Below are 22,200 nucleotides of genomic sequence, written 5' to 3'. Positions count from 1 at the left end.
TTGAAATGAGGAAGGAGGTAGAAGTGTTCTTACTGAGCAGAAAACATGAAATGGCTGGTTTATTTCAAGATGAAGGATGGGTGGCTAGACTTGCTTACCTGAGTGACATTTTCTCAAAGATAAATGAGTTAAACTTGGGTCTGCAAGGAGAAATGACAAATATTTTCACAGCAGCAAAAAAAGTGGAAGGTTTCAAGAAGAAACTATCTCTGTGGGTTGAAATGATTGAAAGAAATAATTTTGAAATGTTTGCAGCATTCAGTGAGTTTCACCAAGAAGACACTGGCTTTGACTTAGAAGTTGTAAAAAAAAACATATAAAAGAACATCTTGAAGCACTTTTGAAGGCATTCCAAAGCTTTTTTCCTGAAGAAAAAGATCCCAGGAAAGAGAATATGTGGATAGTCAATCCATTTATTGGTCATGACAACAGCTTGCCTTATGAAGCCAAAGAAACTCTATTGGAACTCTCATGTGACAAACAACTTGAAAAAGATTTTCAGAACAAAAGTCTGACCAAGTTTTGGATGAAGGTGAAGGAGGAGTATAAACACTTACATGAAATAGCCATCAAGTTTCTTCTCTGTTTTGCTACTACTTATTTGTGTGAAACTGGTTTCTCAGCCATGACACTTTTAAAAACAAAACAAAGAAACAGGCTTCATCTTCAGGATTGTTTGAGACTGGCTGTTACTAATCTGAAACCGCAGTTGGACAAACTAATAAAGGAAAAGTGTCAGCAAAAGTCACATTAATTAACCTTTTTGTTATACATTTAGGCATAATATTTATTCTTTTTATGCCTGTTGATATTGTAATATTTCTATAGCCTTGTTGGTATTAATAAAGTTTTATGTCACATAATGTCTAGCTGTAATTTCTTCCAAACCTACTCCAACCCACCGCCGATGCTTACCGGGCCCTGGACAGGTCCGGCTAAAATTTACTGGGCCTTGTGGTCACTTAGGTTGAGAACCACTGCTCTAGAGGACACTGAATGAAACAGGGAGGGTAAAATGCAGACCCTAATCTGAGGGCACCACAGCCTGCAAAACCTTTCTCCCAAAAACAGCTTCCGCAGAAGCAAAAACATCAAACTTGTAAAACTTTGTAAAAAAAAAAGTGTGTAAGGAGTACCAGGCAGCCGCCTTACAAATTTGCTCCATAGAGGCCTCATTCTTGAAAGCCCAAGACGAAGTCACAGCTCTAGTTGAATGAGCTGTGATCCTCTATAGAGGCCTATGTCCCGCTGTCTCATAAGCCAAGCGAATCAAGCTCCTCAACCAAAAAGACAAAGAAGTAGCAGAGGACCTTTGCCCCTTGCGCTTACCTGAATACACCACAAATAGAGATGTAGACTGTCTGAAAAAGTAGCCTGAAGATAAAATTTCAAGGCACGAACCACATCCAGGTTATGAAGTAACCTCTCCTTTGAAGAAGACGGGTTAGGACACAAAGAAGGAACAATTATTCCCTGATTGATGTTACAGTTAGACACCACCTTGGGGAGAAACCCCAACTCAGCGCGCAGTACTGCCTTATCCGCATGACCAGATAAGGAGGGTCACATGGCAAAGCAGCAAGCTCAGATACTCTGCTTGCCGATGCAATAGCCAACAGGAAGAACCTTAATGTCTATGGAATGCATAGGTTCAAACGGAACCCTGTGCAAAACCTTAAGGACTAAGTTTAAGCTCCAAGACGGAGCCGACTGCCTAAAGACAGGTCTGATTCTAGACAGAGCCTGAACAAAAGATTGTATGTCAGGGAGTTCAGCGAGTCTCCTATGCAACAAGACTGATAATGCCGAAATCTGTCCCTTTAAGGAACTAGCAGCAAGACCCTTCTCCAAGCCATCCTGGAGAAAGGACAGAATCCTGGATACCTTCACCTTATGCCAAGGATATCCATGCTTCTCACACCAGGACAAGTAAGTCCTCCACACCGTATGGTTGATGCGACGAGTGACTGGCTTCCTTGCCTGAATGAGAGTATTAATAACACCTTCAGAAAAGCCTCTCTTAGCTAAGACTAGGCGTTCAATCTCCACGCAGTCAGCCTCAGAGAATCTAGATTTTGATGCTGAAAGGGGCCCTGTGACAGCAGATCCCTGCGACAGGGTAACCTCCACAGTGGAGAGGATGACATCCCCACCAGATCTGTAAACCACGTCCTCCGCGGCCACCAAGGAGCAATCAGAATGTCCGAGGCCCGCTCCTGTTTGATACTATGCAAGGTAGAAGTGGTAATGGAGAAAAAATGTAAGCTAGGCTGAATCCCCAAAGAACCCCTAAGGCATCTATCAGCTCTGCCTGGGGATCCCTGGACTTCGACCCTTATCGAGGTAGTTTGCAATTGAGTCTGGACGCCATGAGATCTATCTCCGGCGTTCCCCATCTGTGACAAATCTCCATAAACACTTCGGGGTGAAGAGACCATTCCCCCGGATGGAAGGACTGTCTGCTGAGAAAGTCCGCCTCCCAGTTGTCCACACCCGGAATGTGAATCAATGAGAGCGAGCAGTCGTGGGACTCCACCCACTCCAGAATCCGAAACACCTCCCTCATCGCGAGGGAGCTCCTCGTACCCCCATGATGGTAGATGTAAGCCAACGAGGTGATGTTGTCGGTCTGGAATCTGATGAAACTGACCGACCCCAGAGAAGGCCATGCCTTCAGAGCATTGTAGATTGCTCGTAATTCTAGGATGTTGATTGGAAGGAGAGACTCGTCCCTGGACCACTTTCCTAGTGCCATCCTGGCACCCCAAACAGCTCCCCATCCTGACAAACTGGCGTCCGTGGTCATAATCTCCCAGGACGGTCTCAAGAAGGATGACCCCATGGAAAGCTGCTCTGGATGAATCCACCAAGAAGGTACATGAAGGTAAGCGTCCTTCAAGTCTATAGTCATCATGAACTGTCCCTCTTGAACTAGGGGCAGAATAGATCTGATCGTTTCCATTTTGAATGATGGAACACTCAGAAACTTGTTTAAACACAGAATTGTGCGGAACGTGCACTCCTTCTTTGGAACCAAAAAAAGGTTGGATTAGTACCCTAGACCCCTTTCTGCCAGGGGTAATGGTAAGATAACCCAGAGAGAGGCGAGATCTCTCAAACACTCTAGAAAGGCCTCTCTATTCTCTGGTCTTGAAGACAGGTTTGACAGGAGGAATGGGATCTGAACCCTATTCCTGTAACCCTGAAAGACCACTTCTAGAACCCAAGGGTCCTGTAACCATGCGTCTGAGAATAGAGATAATCTGCCCCCTATGTCATTCGGAGACCGGTCAGGGGACGACCATTCATGCCGATTTGGTCTCGGCTGGCTTCTTGCTCTGCTTAGACTTGTTCCAAGATTGAGCCGGCTTTAAAAATCCCTTGGACTGGCCCGTTTTTCCGGCGGGCTGCTGGCACTGGGGCCTTGTCCGCACGAAAGGTAGATCCTTTAGGCTTAGCATTCTTATCCTGCTGTAGGAAAGCTTCCTTGCCTCCCGTAACTGTGGATCTAATCGAATCCAATCCCGGACCGAACAGGATCTTTCCTGAAAAAGGCAAGGACAACAGCCTCACCTTAGAGGTCATGTCCGCCGACCAAGATTTTAGCCACAGGGCCCTGTGCGCCAAAACAGAAAAACCTGATACCTTAGCATTCAGGCGAATAATTTGCATATTGGCATCACAGGTAAAAGAATTGGCGATCTTCAGCGCCTTAATCTTCTCCTGTATCTCGTCGATGGATGTCTCCCCCTCGAACATTTCACACAGGAATTCACACCAATATGTCGCAGCTCCAGCAACCGCCGCAACGGCCGATGCTGGCTGAAAAACAAACCCTGTGTGCAGGAACATCTTTCTTAACATGTTTTCCAGCTTTTTATGCATGGGCTCTTTAAACGACGAACTATCCTCAAGGGGAATAGTCGTCTGTTTCGCGAGTGTAGAGACAGCCCCATCCACCTTGGGGATGGTCCCCCACAGCTCAAGCTGAGAGTCCGGAACATGGAACAGTTTTTTAAAAGAAGAAGGGGAAAAGGAAGAACCTAATCGCTCCCATTCGTTCTTAATAATATTAGCCATCTTAACAGGAATCGGGAAAGACTGGGGTACTACCCTGTCCTCGTATACCATGTCCAGCTTAGGAATCGCAGGTTCCTCCGGTATCTTAGGTTCCAGAAACTCCAGAGTAGCAACCACCTGCCGTAGCAGAAAGCACAAATTCTCCATCCTAAACTTATAACCAGGCTCCTCCGCCGCCGGTGGTTTAGATGATACGGACTCCCACCCAGAAGGGGCCTCCTCTGAAGAGTCAGAGTGGGCCTCGTCGTCATCGTTAAGAGTCTCTGGATCTCCCATTGGCAATGACAAACCCTGGGCCAGGCCGCTATGATAAACCCTACGCTTGCGCTTAGCAGAGCGTGGTAAGGCATGGATTACTTTCGAAACCGCTGATTCCAGTTGGTCCGCAAAGTCTGACGGCCAACGAATCTCTCCCAAAGGAGTAACGGTTGGACCCCAGGGTACTGCATGTGCAATCGAAGATGAATGTAGGGGACGTACCTCCCGGGACGAAGAGCCCTCAGAGCCCTCAGAGGTGGACAGCTCAGTAGTACTAGACATCCGTTTACATTTAGATGTTGTAACTTAATCAAGGCATGTGGAACATAGTTGAGCAGGCTGGTCTACCAGAACCTCCTCACAATAAATACAGGAATGAGACTTTATGAAGTAAGGAGAGCCTTCCAACGCGTCAGAGTTCTCCAACGCTTACCGCTTGGTTAGTCTAACTTTATTAAAAAGGCACCTTTATACCACAAATGGCCGGGGCACTCACCACCTCCTAGGACCCGGACAACAGAAACCGCACTGTCTCCTGCGCCACACATCCACAGGAAGAATAGCTAGCCACACCCAGTCACATGGAAAGCCTGGCAGGACCGCCCCTGCACTAGGGAAAAACGTGCCAAAAAATGGCTGCGCAAGTTTCCACAAGTAACCTAAAAGTTCCACACATTGCCAGAGCCTCATCTCGCACATAGCACAGCAATGACAATAAACAATATCATGTATAAACCCACCCTGTTCAATAATCCCCTTTCCAGGAATATTAACCCTTGATTCTGTTAAAGATAAAAAGGCGCTACACTGTATGTTATAATTATTAATAAAAAAATTAAACGATCTTACCAGAATCTACGCCGTAGAACAGGAACACGGCCCTTCAAGTGTGACAGGTTAGTAGCCTCGCTTCTGACATGGACTTGAGTAAAGAAAGTAGGCAGCAAAACTCATCAATGCTGATTGCTTATGGAGCTGTTAATATGAGTCGGAATGGTTTCGCAGAAAGACTCTCCCTGCATCTCTGGACTCTAACTTTCACCCAGGCTCTCACTGAGAGGCTGACAGGACTACTTAAAACTCCAGTCCCACTGCGAAGAGTACTACCCTCCATAAGAGATTACTCCGAAACTCCTGCACTCCTCCGCCATCCTCCTGTGACGAAAGGCAAAGAATGACTGGGGGATGAGGGAAGTGGGGGAGGTATTTAAGCCTTTGGCTGGGGTGTCTTTGCCTCCTCCTGGTGGCCAGGTTCTTAATTCCCAATAGTAATGAATGAAGCCGTGGACTCTCCTCCCCTTTAGATGGAAATATACAAAAGAGCTTCAACTTACTAAAGACACCAGTTCAGTTACGCATACTGCCATTAAAGTGATTTGTTGCTAGATGCCAGGCCGAGAAAACTGCTACCGAGAGCAAATCTAACACAACAAAGTGATGGGAAACTTTACATGTTTTAAAAGTCCGGAATCCAAGCAATATTTTACAGGTACTTTAACTGATCACTTCTAATAAAATGCGCTATAGCTTACTTTATAATCTAGCCGTGCCATTCTAATACCCCATGCTCCGGCACCCACTTTAAAACTAATTTTTTTGGTGACCTAATAGTTCAACAGTTGTCCAGTTCAGTTTTGAAGAGGGCGGCTGGAGCACAGAGTATTAGAATGGCACGGCTAGATAAATGTAAGTTACAGCACATCTTCATTAGAAGTTATCTATTAAAGTCCCTGTAAAATATCTCTTAGATTCCAAACTTTTCTTTTTTTGCCATCACTTTAATGCATTTGAGATAACAGCTGCAGTGGGAGCTAATATAGTGCATTACATAGCTAGTGTATGATTCTGTCGTTTATGTTACAGCTCTTACTGAGTCTGTCCGAAAGGTTTTTCTCCAGCTTTTCCCAGGATGAAGTCTGCGCTGCTAGTGTCGCCTGGAGGTTTTCAATCTGGCGAAGAAGCGGGCGAGTGGCAGATGTCACACTATGACTCAGCTCTTGGCTCCGTGACTCCCCTTCCTGAAGCCTCTGTTTTGTAGTTTAATAACAAAAGAAAGAATAAAAAAAGACATTCTGTGTCATTTCTTATTTTCTTCCAATAAAAGACACATTTTCTTGCAAAATAAATCAATGTGTGTGTATAGTACAAGACAAAGCTTCTTCAAAGTAGGCAGGCTTTTGTTTAGCATGTTTTATGTATCTGTATATTAGACCACTGTCTGGGGTTGCCATTTGCCTTGTTCAGGGGAGAATTAACCAGCTAACTGGGTCATAGAACAAACCACTGAGCTGTCGCCTGTTCCTGGCAGATTTCTGTATCAGCCAATATCAAGTCACTGAACACTAATTTGTATTTAATACAGCTATCAGCTTTACTTTAACCCCTTTCCGCCCAGACTTATGTTTCAATGTAAACAAATAAGTTAAAAAAGTTAAATCACAATCGCGTGATTTCAATGATTGGACTGTGTCTGGGGGGAGTTCCTATGACGCTAGGCACGCCCTCCAGCCCACGATCCCATTCAGGAAGCCAAAAGACTAGGACGTTTTATGCCGTCCTAAGGGCGTTAAAGCCCATTGCAGTTAGGACGGCATAGAGCGTCCTAAGGGAGGAAAGGGGTTAAAACGATAATGCATTTATGAGGTTTCTTGATCTACAAAGAATTATTATTATTTATTCATAAAGCGCCGACAGATTCCGCAGCGCTGCCCATGGGTACAAGGATAACAGTAGAAAGAACAAAAGGTGCAGGACAAAAAGCGCTCCTTGATTGGAGCTAACCAAAGAATAAGATATAAATTTGGTGAAAAAAAAGGTTTTATATAAAATAATTTCTATATATTATATTCCATGAAGATAGGCAAGTAGAACGTATATTGGATACGACAAAGGTACTTTAATTTCCTTTAACTAAAATGCAAGTTTCAAACATAAAAAAATGAAAGATATGATGCCGGCATCAATAAAAACATAATTTATGCTTACCTGATAAATTTATTTCTCTTGTGGTGTATCCAGTCCACGGATCATCCATTACTTGTGGGATATTCTCCTTCCCAACAGGAAGTTGCAAGAGGATCACCCACAGCAGAGCTGCTACATAGCTCCTCCCCCAACTGCCATATCCAGTCATTCGACCGAAGACAAGCAGAGAAAGGAGAAACCATAGGGTGCAGTGGTGACTGTAGTTTAAAGTTAAAAAATACCTGCCTTAAAATGACAGGGCGGGCCGTGGACTGGATACACCACAAGAGAAATAAATTTATCAGGTAAGCATAAATTATGTTTTCTCTTGTAAGGTGTATTCAGTCCAAGGATCATCCATTACTTGTGGGATACCAATACCAAAGCTAAAGTACACGGATGAAGGGAGGAACAAGGCAGGAACTTAAACTGAAGGTATCACTGCCTGTAAAACCTTTCTCCCAAAAATAGCCTCCGAAGAAGCCAAAGTATCGAATTTATAGAATTTTGAAAAGGTATGAAGCGAAGACCAAGTCGCCGCCTTGCAAATCTGTTCAACAGAAGCCTCATCTCTAGTAGAGTGAGCTGTAATCCTTTCAGGAGGCTGCTGGCCAGCAGTCTCATAAGCCAAGCGGATTATGCTTCTTAGACAAAACAAAAGAGAGGTTGCCGAAGCCTTTTGGCCTCTCCTCTGTCCAGAGTAGACAACAAACAAAGCAGATGTTTGACGAAAAACCTTAGTAGCTTGTAAATAATACTTTAAAGCACGAACCACATCAAGATTGTGCAATAGACGTTCCTTCTTTGAAGAAGGGTTAGGACACAATGATGGAACAACAATCTCCTGATTGATATTCTTATTAGATACCACCTTAGGCAAAAACCCAGGTTTGGTACGCAGAACCACCTTATCTGCATGGAAGATCAGATAAGGAGAATCACATTGTAAGGCAGATAACTCGGAAACTCTACGAGCCGAGGAAATGGCTACCAAAAAAAGAACTTTCCAAGTTAAAAGTTTGATATCTATGGAATGAAGAGGTTCAAACGGAACCCCTTGAAGAACCTTAAGAACCAACTTTAAGCTCCATGGCGGAGCAACAGGTTTAAATACAGGCTTGATTCTAACTAAAGCCTGACAAAATGCCTGAACGTCTGGAACATCCGCCAGACGCTTGTGCAAAAGAATAGACAGAGCAGAAATCTGTCCCTTTAAGGAACTAGCTGACAATCCTTTTTCCAATCCTTCTTGGAGAAAAGACAATATCTTGGGAATCCTGACCTTACTCCATGAGTAACCCTTGTATTCACACCAATAAAGTTATTTACGCCATATCTTATGATAGATTTTCCTGGTGACAGGCTTTCGTGCCTGAATTAAGGTATCAATGACTGACTCGGAGAAGCCACGCTTTGATAAAATCAAGCGTTCAATTTCCAGGCAGTCAGTCTCAGAGAAAGTAGATTTGGATGGTTGAAAGGACCTTGAAGTAGAAGATCCTGTCTCAGCGGCAGAGTCCATGGTGGAAAGGATGACATGTCCACCAGATCTGCATACCAAGTCCTGCGTGGCCACGCAGGCGCTATCAAGATCACCGATGCTCTCTCCTGCTTGATTTTGGCAATCAGACGAGGGAGCAGATGAAACGGTGGAAACACATAAGCCAGGTTGAAAGACCAAGGTGCTGCTAGAGCATCTATCAGCGTCGCCTTGGGATCCCTGGACCTGGATCCGTAACAAGGAAGTTTGGCGTTCTGGCGAGACGCCATGAGATCCAGTTCTGGTTTGCCCCAACGAAGAATAAATTGTGCAAACACCTCCGGATGGAGTTCCCACTCCCCCGGATGAAAAGTCTGACGACTTAGAAAATCCGCCTCCCAGTTCTCTACTCCTGGGATATGGATAGCTGATAGGTGGCAAGAGTGAATCTCTGCCCAGCGAATTATCTTTGAGACTTCTAACATCGCTAGGGAACTCCTTGTTCCCCCTTGATGGTTGATGTAAGCCACAGTCGTGATGTTGTCCGACTGAAATCTGATGAACCTCATTGTCGCTAGCTGAGGCCAAGCCTGAAGAGCATTGAATATCGCTCTCAGTTCCAGAATGTTTATTGGAAGGAGTGTCTCCTCCTGAGTCCACGATCCCTGAGCCTTCAGGGAGTTCCAGACTGCCCCCCAGCCTATAAGGCTGGCATCTGTCGTTACTATTGTCCAATCTGGCCTGCGAAAGGTCATACCTTTGGACAGATGGACCCGAGATAGCCACCAGAGAAGATAATTCCTGGTCTCTTAATCCAGATTTAGTAGAGGGGACAAATCTGTGTAATCCCCATTCCACTGACTGAGCATGCATAGTTGCAGCCGTCTGAGATGTAGGCGAGCAAACGGAACTATGTCCATTGCCGCTACCATTAAGCCGATTACTTCCATACACTGAGCCACCGAAGGGCGAGAAATGGAATGAAGAACATGGCAGGAATTTAGAAGTTTTGATAACCTGGACTCTGTCAGGTAAATCCTCATTTCTACAGAATCGATTAGAGTTCCCAGAAAGGAGACTCTTGTGAGAGGGGATAGAGATCTCTTTTCTTCGTTCACCTTCCACCCATGCGACCTCAGAAATGCCAGAACTATGTCCGTATGAGAATTGGCAATTTTGAAATTTGACGCCTGTATCATGTCGTCTAAATAAGGGGCCTCTGCTATGCCCCGCGGTCTTAGGACCGCCAGAAGTGACCCCAGAACCTTCGTAAAGATTCTTGGGGCTGTAGCTAATCCAAAGGGAAGAGCTACAAACTGGTAATGCCTGTCTAGGAAGGCAAACCTGAGAAACCGATGATGATCTTTGTGTATCGGAAAGTGAAGATAAGCATCCTTTAAATCCACCAGAGTCATATATTAACCCTCCTGGATCATAGGTAGGATGGTACGAATAGTCTCCATCTTGGATGATGGAACTCTGAGGAATTTGTTTAAGATCTTGAGATCTAAAATTGGTCTGAAGGTTCCCTCTTTTTTGGGAACCACAAACAGATTTGAGTAAAATCCCTGTCCCTGTTCCTCCTTTGGAACCTGATGGATCACTCCCATAACTAGGAGGTCTTGAACACAGTGTAAGAATGCCTCTCTCTTTATCTGGTTTGCAGATAATTGTGAAAGGTGAAATCTCCCTTTTGGAGGGGAAGCTTTGAAGCCCAGAAGATATCCCTGGGATATAATTTCCAACGCCCAGGGATCCTGGACATCTCTTGCCCAAGCCTGGGCGAAGAGCGAAAGTCTGCCCCCTACAAGATCCGTTACCGGATAGAGGGCCGATCCTTCATGCTGTCTTAGAGGCAACAGCAGGTTTCTTGGCCTGCTTGCCTTTGTTCCAGGTCTGATTAGGTTTCAAGACCGACTTGGACTGAGCAAAAGTTCCCTCTTGTTTTGTATTAGAGGAAGTTGATGCTGAACTCGCCTTGAAGTTTCGAAAGGCACGAAAATTAGTCTGTTTGGCCCTTGACTTGGACCTATCCTGAGGAAGGGCATGACCTTTTCCTCCAGTGATATCAGAAATGATCTCCTTCATACCAGGCCCGAATAGGGTTTGCCCCTTGAAGGGAATGTTAAGCAGCTTAGACTTTGAAGTAACGTCAGCTGACCATGATTTAAGCCATAGCGCCCTGCGCGCTTGAATAGCAAAACCAGAATTCTTAGCCGTTAGTTTAGTCAAATGAACAATGGCATCAGAAACAAAAGAATTGGCTAGCTTAAGTGCTCTAACCTTGTCAAGTATGTCATCCAATGGGGTCTCTACCTGCAAAGCCTCTTCCAGAGACTCAAACCAGAAAGCCGCAGCAGCAGTGACTGGGGCAATCCATGCTAGGGGCTGTAGAATAAAACCTTGTTGAATAAACATTTTCTTAAGGTAACCCTCTAACTTCTTATCCATTGGATCTGAGAAAGCACAACTGTCCTCGACAGGGATAGTAGTACGCTTAGCTAGGGTAGAAACTGCTCCCTCCACCTTAGGGACTGTCTGCCATAAGTCCCGTGTGGTGGCATCTATTGGAAACATTTTCTTAAAAATAGGAGGGGGAGAGAACGGCACACCAGGTCTATCCCATTCCTTAGAAATAATTTCTGTAAACCTTTTAGGTATTGGAAAAACATCAGTGCACACCGGCACTGCATAGTATTTATCCAATCTACACAATTTCTCTGGCACTGCAATAGTATCACAGTCATTCAGAGCAGCTAAAACCGACCTGAGCAATACGCGGAGGTGTTCAAGCTTAAATTTAAATGTAGACATATCAGAATCAGGTTGAATCCTCTTCCCTGAGTCAGAAACATCACCCACAGAAAGAAGCTCTCCTTCCTCAGCTTCTGCATATTGTGAGGGAGTATCAGACATAGCTCTTAAAGCGTCAGTATGCTCTGTATATCTTCTAACTCCAGAGCTGTCTCGCTTTCCTCTAAACCCAGGTAGTCTGGATAATACCGCTGACAGTGTATTATCCATGACCGCCGCCATGTCTTGTAAATTAAACGCTATGGGCGCACTAGATGTACTTGGCGCCATTAGAGCGTGAGTCCCTTGAGCGGGAGTTAAAGGGTCTGACACGTGGGGCGAGTTAGTCGGCATAACTTCCCCCTCGTCAGATTCCTCTGGTGATAAATTTTTTAAAGACAGAATATGATCTTTATTGCTTAAAGTGAAATCAGTACATTTGGTACACATTCTAAGAGAGGGTTCCACCATGGCTTCTAAACATAATGAACAAGGAGTTTCCTCTATGTCAGACATGTTTTAACAGACTAGCAATGAGACTAGCAAGCTTGGAAAACACTTTAAATCAAGTTAACAAGCAAAAAATAAAAACGGTACTGTACCTTTAAGAGAAACAAATTTTGTCAGAATTTGAAAAACAGTGAAAAAAGGCAGTAAATCAAACGAACTTTTTACAGTGTGTATAATAAGCTAACAGAGCATTGCACCCACTTGCAAATGGATGATTAACCCCTTAGTTCAAAAAACGGATTAAAAAAACGATAGACGTTTTTTAACAGTCACAACAAACTGCCCCAGCTCTGCTGGGGCCCTACCTTCCCCAACAAACGATTTTGGAAAGCCTAAGAGCCCTTCAGAGAGGTCCTACAGCATTCAGGGGACTCCTGGAGGAAGCTGGATGTCTCAGTTTGTAAAAGTTACTGCGCAATAAAGCGCTAAATTAGGCCCCTCCCACACATGTTAAAACAGTGGAAAGCCTCAGGAAACTGTTTCTAGGCAAATTTAAGCCAGCCATGTGGAAAAACTAGGCCCCAATAAAGTTTTATCACCAAAGTATATATAAAAATGCTTAAACATTTCCAGCAAACGTTTTATATTGCAAATCTATAAGAGTATTACCTCTGAAAGTAAGCATGATACCAGTCACTATTAAATCACTGTATTCAGGCTTACCTTACATTAAATCTGGTATCAGCAGCATTTTCTAGCATTTACATCTCTAGAAAAAAATTTTAACTGCACATACCTCATAGCAGGATAACCTGCACGCCATTCCCCAGCTGAAGTTACCTCTCTCTTCAGTTATGTGTGAGAACAGCAATGGATCTTAGTTACAACCTGCTAAGATCATAGAAATCACCGGCAGATTCTTCTTCTATTTCTGCCTGGGACAAAAACATAATTTATGTAAGAACTTACCTGATAAATTCATTTCTTTCATATTAGCAAGAGTCCATGAGCTAGTGACGTATGGGATATACATTCCTACCAGGAGGGGCAAAGTTTCCCAAACCTCAAAATGCCTATAAATACACCCCTCACCACACCCACAATTCAGTTTAACGAATAGCCAAGAAGTGGGGTGATAAAGTGCGAAAGCATATAAAATAAGGAATTGGAATAATTGTGCTTTATACAAAAATCATAACCACCACAAAAAAAGGGCGGGCCTCATGGACTCTTGCTAATATGAAAGAAATGAATTTATCAGGTAAGTTCTTACATAAATTATGTTTTCTTTCATGTAATTAGCAAGAGTCCATGAGCTAGTGACGTATGGGATAATGACTACCCAAGATGTGGATCTTTCCACACAAGAGTCACTAGAGAGGGAGGGATAAAATAAAGACAGCCAATTCCTGCTGAAAATAATCCACACCCAAAAATAAAGTTTAATGAAAAACATAAGCAGAAGATTCAAACTGAAACCGCTGCCTGAAGTACTTTTCTACCAAAAACTGCTTCAGAAGAAGAAAATACATCAAAATGGTAGAATTTAGTAAAAGTATGCAAAGAGGACCAAGTTGCTGCTTTGCAAATCTGGTCAACCGAAGCTTCATTCCTAAACGCCCAGGAAGTAGAAACTGACCTAGTAGAATGAGCTGTAATTCTTTGAGGCGGAGTTTTACCCGACTCAACATAGGCAAGATGAATTAAAGATTTCAACCAAGATGCCAAAGAAATGGCAGAAGCTTTCTGGCCTTTTCTAGAACCGGAAAAGATAACAAATAAACTAGAAGTCTTACGGAAAGATTTCGTAGCTTCAACATAATATTTCAAAGCTCTAACAACATCCAAAGAATGCAACGATTTCTCCTTAGAATTCTTAGGATTAGGACATAATGAAGGAACCACAATTTCTCTACTAATGTTGTTGGAATTCACAACTTTAGGTAAAAATTCAAAAGAAGTTCGCAACACCGCCTTATCCTGATGAAAAATCAGAAAAGGAGACTCACAAGAAAGAGCAGATAATTCAGAAACTTCTTCTGGCAGAAGAGATGGCCAAAAGGAACAAAACTTTCCAAGAAAGTAATTTAATGTCCAATGAATGCATAGGTTCAAACGGAGGAGCTTGAAGAGCTCCCAGAACCAAATTCAAACTCCAAGGAGGAGAAATTGACTTAATAACAGGTTTTATACGAACCAAAGCTTGTACAAAACAATGAATATCAGGAAGAATAGCAATCTTTCTGTGAAAAAGAACAGAAAGAGCAGAGATTTGTCCTTTCAAAGAACTTGCGGACAAACCCTTATCTAAACCATCCTGAAGAAACTGTAAAATTCTCGGTATTCTAAAAGAATGCCAAGAAAAATGATGAGAAAGACACCAAGAAATATAAGTCTTCCAGACTCTATAATATATCTCTCGAGATACAGATTTACGAGCCTGTAACATAGTATTAATCACAGAGTCAGAGAAACCTCTTTGACCAAGAATCAAGCGTTCAATCTCCATACCTTTAAATTTAAGGATTTCAGATCCTGATGGAAAAAAGGACCTTGTGACAGAAGGTCTGGTCTTAACGGAAGAGTCCACGGTTGGCAAGAGGCCATCCGGACAAGATCCGCATACCAAAACCTGTGAGGCCATGCCGGAGCTACCAGCAGAACAAACGAGCATTCCTTCAGAATCTTGGAGATTACTCTTGGAAGAAGAACTAGAGGCGGAAAGATATAGGCAGGATGATACTTCCAAGGAAGTGATAATGCATCCACTGCCTCCGCCTGAGGATCCCGGGATCTGGACAGATACCTGGGAAGTTTCTTGTTTAGATGGGACGCCATCAGATCTATTTCTGGAAGTTCCCACATTTGAACAATCTTAAGAAATACCTCTGGGTGAAGAGACCATTCGCCCGGATGCAACGTTTGGCGACTGAGATAATCCGCTTCCCAATTGTCTATACCTGGGATATGAACCGCAGAGATTAGACAGGAGCTGGATTCCGCCCAAACCAAAATTTGAGATACTTCTTTCATAGCCAGAGGACTGTGAGTCCCTCCTTGATGATTGATGTATGCCACAGTTGTGACATTGTCTGTCTGAAAACAAATGAACGATTCTCTCTTCAGAAGAGGCCAAAACTGAAGAGCTCTGAAAATTGCACGGAGTTCCAAAATATTGATCGGTAATCTCACCTCCTGAGATTCCCAAACTCCTTGTGCCGTCAGAGATCCCCACACAGCTCCCCAACCTGTGAGACTTGCATCTGTTGAAATTACAGTCCAGGTCGGAAGCACAAAAGAAGCCCCCTGAATTAAACGATGGTGATCTGTCCACCATGTTAGAGAGTGTCGAACAATCGGTTTTAAAGATATTAATTGAGATATCTTCGTGTAATCCTTGCACCATTGCTTCAGCATACAGAGCTGAAGAGGTCGCATGTGAAAACGAGCAAAGGGGATCGCGTCCGATGCAGCAGTCATAAGACCTAGAATTTCCGTGCATAAGGCTACCGAAGGGAATGATTGTGACTGAAGGTTTCGACAAGCTGCAATCAATTTTAGACGTCTCTTGTCTGTTAAAGACAGAGTCATGGACACTGAATCCATCTGGAAACCCAGAAAGGTTACCCTTGTCTGAGGAATCAAAGAACTTTTTGGTAAATTGATCCTCCAACCATGATCTTGAAGAAACAACACAAGTCGATTCGTATGAGATTCTGCTAAATGTGAAGACTGAGCAAGTACCAAGATATCGTCCAAATAAGGAAATACCACAATACCCTGTTCTCTGATTACAGACAGAAGGGCACCGAGAACCTTTGTAAAAATTCTTGGAGCTGTAGCTAGGCCAAACGGCAGAGCCACAAACTGGTAATGCTTGTCCAGAAAAGAGAATCTCAGGAACTGATAATGATCTGGATGAATCGGAATATGCAGATATGCATCCTGTAAATCTATTGTGGACATATAATTCCCTTGCTGAACAAAAGGCAAGATAGTCCTTACAGTTACCATCTTGAACGTTGGTATTCTTACATAACGATTCAATATTTTTAGATCCAGAACTGGTCTGAAGGAATTCTCCTTCTTTGGTACAATGAAGAGATTTGAATAAAACCCCATCCCCTGTTCCAGAACTGGAACTGGCATAATTACTCCAGTCAACTCTAGATCTGAAACACATTTCAGAAATGCTTGAGCTTTTACTGGATTTACTGGGACACGGGAAAGAAAAAATCTCTTTGCAGGAGGTCTCATCTTGAAACCAATTCTGTACCCTTCTGAAACAATGTTCTGAATCCAAAGATTGTGAACAGAATTGATCCAAATTTCCTTGAAAAAACGTAACCTGCCCCCTACCAGCTGAGCTGGAATGAGGGCCGCACCTTCATGTGGACTTAGAAGCAGGCTTTGCCTTTCTAGCTGGCTTGGATTTATTCCAGACTGGAGATGGTTTCCAAACTGAAACTGCTCCTGAGGATGAAGGATCAGGCTTTTGTTCTTTGTTGAAACGAAAGGTACGAAAACGATTATTAGCCCTGCTTTTACCTTTAGATTTTTTATCCTGTGGTAAAAAAGTTCCTTTCCCACCAGTAACAGTTGAAATAATGGAATCCAACTGAGAACCAAATAATTTGTTACCCTGGAAAGAAATGGAAAGTAAAGTTGATTTAGAAGCCATATCAGCATTCCAAGTTTTAAGCCATAAAGCTCTTCTAGCTAAAATAGCTAGAGACATAAACCTGACATCAACTCTGATAATATCAAAAATGGCATCACAGATAAAATTATTAGCATGCTGTAGAAGAATAATAATATCATGAGAATCATGATGTGTTACTTGTTGCGCTAAAGTTTCCAACCAGAAAGTTGAAGCTGCAGCAACATCAGCCAAAGATATAGCAGGTCTAAGAAGATTACCTGAACACAGATAAGCTTTTCTTAGAAAGGATTCAATTTTCCTATCTAAAGGATCCTTAAACGAAGTACCATCTGACGTAGGAATAGTAGTACGTTTAGCAAGGGTAGAAATAGCCCCATCAACTTTAGGGATTTTGTCCCAAAATTCTAATCTGTCAGACGGCACAGGATATAATCACTTAAAACGTTTAGAAGGAGTAAATGAATTACCCAATTTATCCCATTCTTTGGAAATTACTGCAGAAATAGCATTAGGAACAGGAAAAACTTCTGGAATAACCACAGGAGCTTTAAATACCTTATCCAAACGTTTAGAATTAGTATCAAGAGGACCAGAATCCTCTATTTCTAAAGCAATTAGTACTTCTTTAAGTAAAGAACGAATAAATTCCATTTTAAATAAATATGAAGATTTATCAGCATCAACCTCTGAGACAGAATCCTCTGAACCAGAAGAGTCATCAGAATCAGAATGATGATGTTCATTTAAAAATTCATCTGTAGGGAGAGAAGTTTTAAAAGATTTTTTACGTTTACTAGAAGGAGAAATAACAGACATAGCCTTCTTTATGGATTCAGAAACAAAATCTCTTATATTATCAGGAACATTCTGCACCTTAGATGTTGAAGGAACTGCAACAGGCAATGGTACTTTACTAAAGGAAATATCTGCTTTAACAAGTTTGTCATGACAATCAATACAAACAACAGCTGGAGGAATAGCTACCAAAAGTTTACAGCAGATACACTTAGCTTTGGTAGATCCAGCACTAGACAGCGATTTTCCTGTAGTATCTTCTGACTCAGATGCAACGTGAGACATCTTGCAATATGTAAGAGAAAAAACAACATATATATAAAGCAAAATTGATCAAATTCCTTAAATGACAGTTTCAGGAATGGGAAAAAATGCCAAAGAACAAGCTTCTAGCAACCAGAAGCAATGAAAAATGAGACTTAAATAATGTGGAGACAAAAGCGACGCCCATATTTTTCGCGCCAATAAGACGCCCACATTATTTAGCGCCTAAATGCTTTTTGGCGCCAAAATGACGCCACATCCGGAACGCCGACATTTTTGGCGCAAAATAACGTCAAAAAATGACGCAACTTCCGGCGACACGTATGACGCCGGAAACGGAAACTAATTTTTTGCGCCAAAAAAGTCCGCGCCAAGAATGACGCAATAAAATGAAGCATTTTCAGCCCCCGCGAGCCTAACAGCCCACAGGGAAGAGTCAAATTTTTGAAGGTAAGAAAAAATGATTAAATCAAATGCATTATCCCAAATATGAAACTGACTGTCTGAAAATAAGGAAAGTTGAACATTCTGAGTCAAGGCAAATAAATGTTTGAATACATATATTTAGAACTTTATAAACAAAGTGCCCAACCATAGCTTAGAGTGTCACAGAAAATAAGATTTACTTACCCCAGGACACTCATCTACATGTTTGTAGAAAGCCAAACCAGTACTGAAACGAGAATCAGCAGAGGTAATGGTATATATAAGAGTATATCGTCGATCTGAAAAGGGAGGTAAGAGATGAATCTCTACGACCGATAACAGAGAACCTATGAAATAGACCCCGTAGAAGGAGATCACTGCATTCAAATAGGCAATACTCTCCTCACATCCCTCTGACATTCACTGCACGCTGAGAGGAAAACCGGGCTCCAACTTGCTGCGGAGCGCATATCAACGTAGAATCTAGCACAAACTTACTTCACCACCTCCATCGGAGGCAAAGTTTGTAAAACTGAATTGTGGGTGTGGTGAGGGGTGTATTTATAGGCATTTTGAGGTTTGGGAAACTTTGCCCCTCCTGGTAGGAATGTATATCCCATACGTCACTAGCTCATGGACTCTTGCTAATTACATGAAAGAAATAGTACAACTCCGGTACCATTTAAAATAACAAACTTTTGATTGAAGAAAAAACAACTACGTTTCACCACTTCTCTCTTACTACCTCCATGCTTGTCGAGAGTTGCAAGAGAATGACTGGATATGGCAGTTGGGGGAGAAAATATGTAGCAGCTCTGCTGTGGGTGATCCTCTTGCAACTTCCTGTTGGGAAGGAGAATATCCCACAAGTAATGGATGATCCGTGGACTGGATACACCTTACAAGAGAAATATATATACTAAAAACAATTGCTACAATGAACGTTAGCAACAAATGGTTAAAGATAGTGGAACAATACCTTAGATAATAACAATGTATAATGATTTATATAGCAAAATGATTACTATATACATACAGTGGCATATAACATAAATATAGGCTTAATGTCCACAAACAAGGGTTGATATATCGCTATGGCAGAGCTATATGAGATAACATTTTTATCCTTTACGATGAAACATTACTATAAATCTGTGTATATCTTCGGCTGTGCACAGCTTATTAACTCACTGTTCGTGGTAATGTTTAGGTATCCAGGTTCCGTTGGACGCTCAGAGGGGCGTGATGACGTCAGAGCATGTGACCTGGTCAGTTTAGTTTCATGAGTCTCTCACCGCTGATGATTTCTTGTTAGAAGTTAGACAAAGTATCTCCGTGATTGATGATTCAATGAGGCTGAAGAGAAACTGTGTTTGCTCAATTATAGCAAATTAGTTTCTATTGGTTCCTTCAATGTCGAATGTCAGACTGGATACGAAGCACACCAGGAATTATACATACAGTACAGTGTTTAAAAAACAAACAATGAACCTTTCAAATTTCTACGCGTTTCGGTAGACCCAGCTACCTTTATCAAGATGCTTACTAATACTAACACATCCCCTTATATAGGGAACAGAGGGGTGGCGAACAATGTAATAGGTTGAATTTTGTTTGTCCAATAGGACTAAAGTGGGAGTGTAAAACTTGTAGAAATTTGCTTACTATCCATTTATTAACCTGGGATATTTTACTCGTTTTTGCAGGTTCATCCCCATTTCTTAAATATCTGGATATGGGAATATGAATAATACCTGTATATAACCTGTAATCTCTTCTTTTTTCTTTACAGCACAATTCAGGTTCATTGTTTGTTTTTTAAACACTGTTGAACAAACTGTATGTATGTATAATTCCTGGTGTGCTTCGTATCCAGTCTGACATTTGACATTGAAGGAACCAATAGAAACTAATATGCTATAATTGAACAAACACAGTTTCTCTTCAGCCTCATTGAATCATCAATCACGGAGATACTTTGTCTAATTTCTAACAAGGAATCATCAGCGGTGAGAGACTCATGAAACTAAACCGACCAGGTCACATGCTCCGACGTCATCACGCCCCTCTGAGCGTCCAACGGAACCTGGATACCTAAACATTACCACGAACAGTGAGTTAATAAGCTGTGCACAGCCGAAGAAATACACAGATTTATCGTAATGTTTCATCGTAAAGGATAAAAACGTTATCTCATATAGCTCTGCCATAACAATATATCAACCCTTGTTTGTGGACATTGAGCCTATATTTATGTTATCTGTCACTGTATGTATATAGCAATCATCTTGCTATATAAATTATACATTGTTATTATCTAAGGTATTGTTCCACTATCTTTAACCATTTTTTACTAACGTTCATTGTAGCAATTGTTTTTAGTATATAATCTAGTATATATTTTATTGATGCCGGCATCATATCATTTTTTATGTTTGAAACTTCCATTTTAGTTAAAGGAAATTAAAAGTACCTTTGTCATATCCAATATACGTTCTACTTGCCTATCTTCATGGAATACAATATATAGAAATTATTTTATATAAAACATTTTTTATCCCCAAATTTATATCTTATTCTTTGGTTAGCTCCAATCAAGGAGCGCTTTTTGTCCTGCACCTTTTGTTCTTTCTACCACTTAGATTACTTTTGTGATGAAATAGTAATCAGACAGGGACAGTTAGCATTTAACCCATTTAGGTATCACTCACACCATCTGCCATTTGTACGATTTACAAGGATAAAAGTACAATGAAGAAACAATACGATAAAACACAAAATTTTACAAACAAATACAGGGGGGATTGAGGGCCCTATTCCCGTGGGAACTTACAATCTAGATGGGTAGGAGGATGGGAAACAGGAGGTGGAGACTGCATAGGTGAGAATATTGGTGAGGAGATAGATAAAGGCAACTGTTAGTTAAGTGAAGTTAGTTTGTTAATAAGTCAGGTGATAAGCTTCCCTGAACATTTAAAGGAGGAAGAGGTTAGGGGAAAGTCTGATAGCTCAAGGAAGTGCGTTCCAGAGGGTTGGTGCCGCACGAGAGAAGTCGTGTAGTCTAGCATGAGAGGTGGTGATGGTAGAGGATGCAAGAAGCAGGTTATTGTTGGATCTTAGGGGGCGGGCAGGAGTATATTTGTTGATGAGTGAGGACAGGTAGTGTGGGCAGCATTGGTGAGGACTTTGAAGGTCAGGGTAAGAATTTTGTATTTAATTCTGCTGTGAATGGGGAGCCAGTGAAGGGACTCACAGAGAGGTGCAGCAGAAACAGAGCATCGAGAGAGGTGGATTAGCCTGGCAGATGCATTTAGGATGGATTGAAGGGGAGAGAGAGGAGAGAGAGGGGAGAGAGGAGGGAGAGAGGGAGGCCAGATAGTAAGTTGTTACAGTAGTCAAGTCGGGAAATTACCAGGGAGTGGATTAGCTGTTTAGTAGTTTCAGCACTCAGAAACGGACGAATTTTGGAGATATTGCGTAGGTGGTTGCGGCAAGATTACCATTTGGTAATTGTTTTATAATTAAGGTTTCTATGGAGAATAAACCTGCTTGACTAGTGTCGGCTTGTCTCTGCTGACAAATACAGCTGTAGAAGTTCTTTTTATCAGGATATCAATAACACGCAATTCTTAGATACTTTTAAATTTACTTCTATAATCAAATGTTCTCTTTTCTTTTGGAATCCTTTGTTGAACGGCTCAGGAGAAAGCAGGTGATTGATGGCTACACATATATGCCTCTTGTCATTGGCTCAATGTATGTGTTCATCTAGCATCCTGTATTGCACTGTTGTTCTGGAGTTGTCTTTGCAGTGATTAAACATTTATATGCAAGCTATAGGGCAACAATAAAATTATGTGATACACTTTCTTTTTGTACGTCCCTTTAAAGTGCTTTAATCGAAGTTCAATAAGGTCCCTTCCTCTAACACTGTATACTGTCTATGGTCACTAATAGCTGAATTAGTCAGGACCAGGGTCGTATTATGGTATAGGCCAACAAGGCACGGGCCTAGGGTGGCAGCTTG

General features: G+C 42.1%; 1 protein-coding gene across 1 annotated transcript in view; it reads right to left on the bottom strand.

Annotated features, from left to right (window-relative positions):
• The window catches only part of TMF1 (TATA element modulatory factor 1), a 197,874-nt gene that overhangs the window by 110,505 nt on the left and 65,169 nt on the right, over positions 1–22,200 (bottom strand). Inside the window, exon 10 of the mRNA XM_053720684.1 lies at positions 6,209–6,365. Coding sequence (XP_053576659.1) covers positions 6,209–6,365 — 157 coding nt within the window. The remainder of the gene's footprint in view (positions 1–6,208; positions 6,366–22,200) is intronic.

This window comes from Bombina bombina, chromosome 7 (genome assembly GCF_027579735.1).
Source record: "Bombina bombina isolate aBomBom1 chromosome 7, aBomBom1.pri, whole genome shotgun sequence".
NCBI classification, from domain to species: Eukaryota; Metazoa; Chordata; class Amphibia; order Anura; family Bombinatoridae; genus Bombina; species Bombina bombina.
This window is presented reverse-complemented; position numbering and strand designations above follow the sequence as displayed.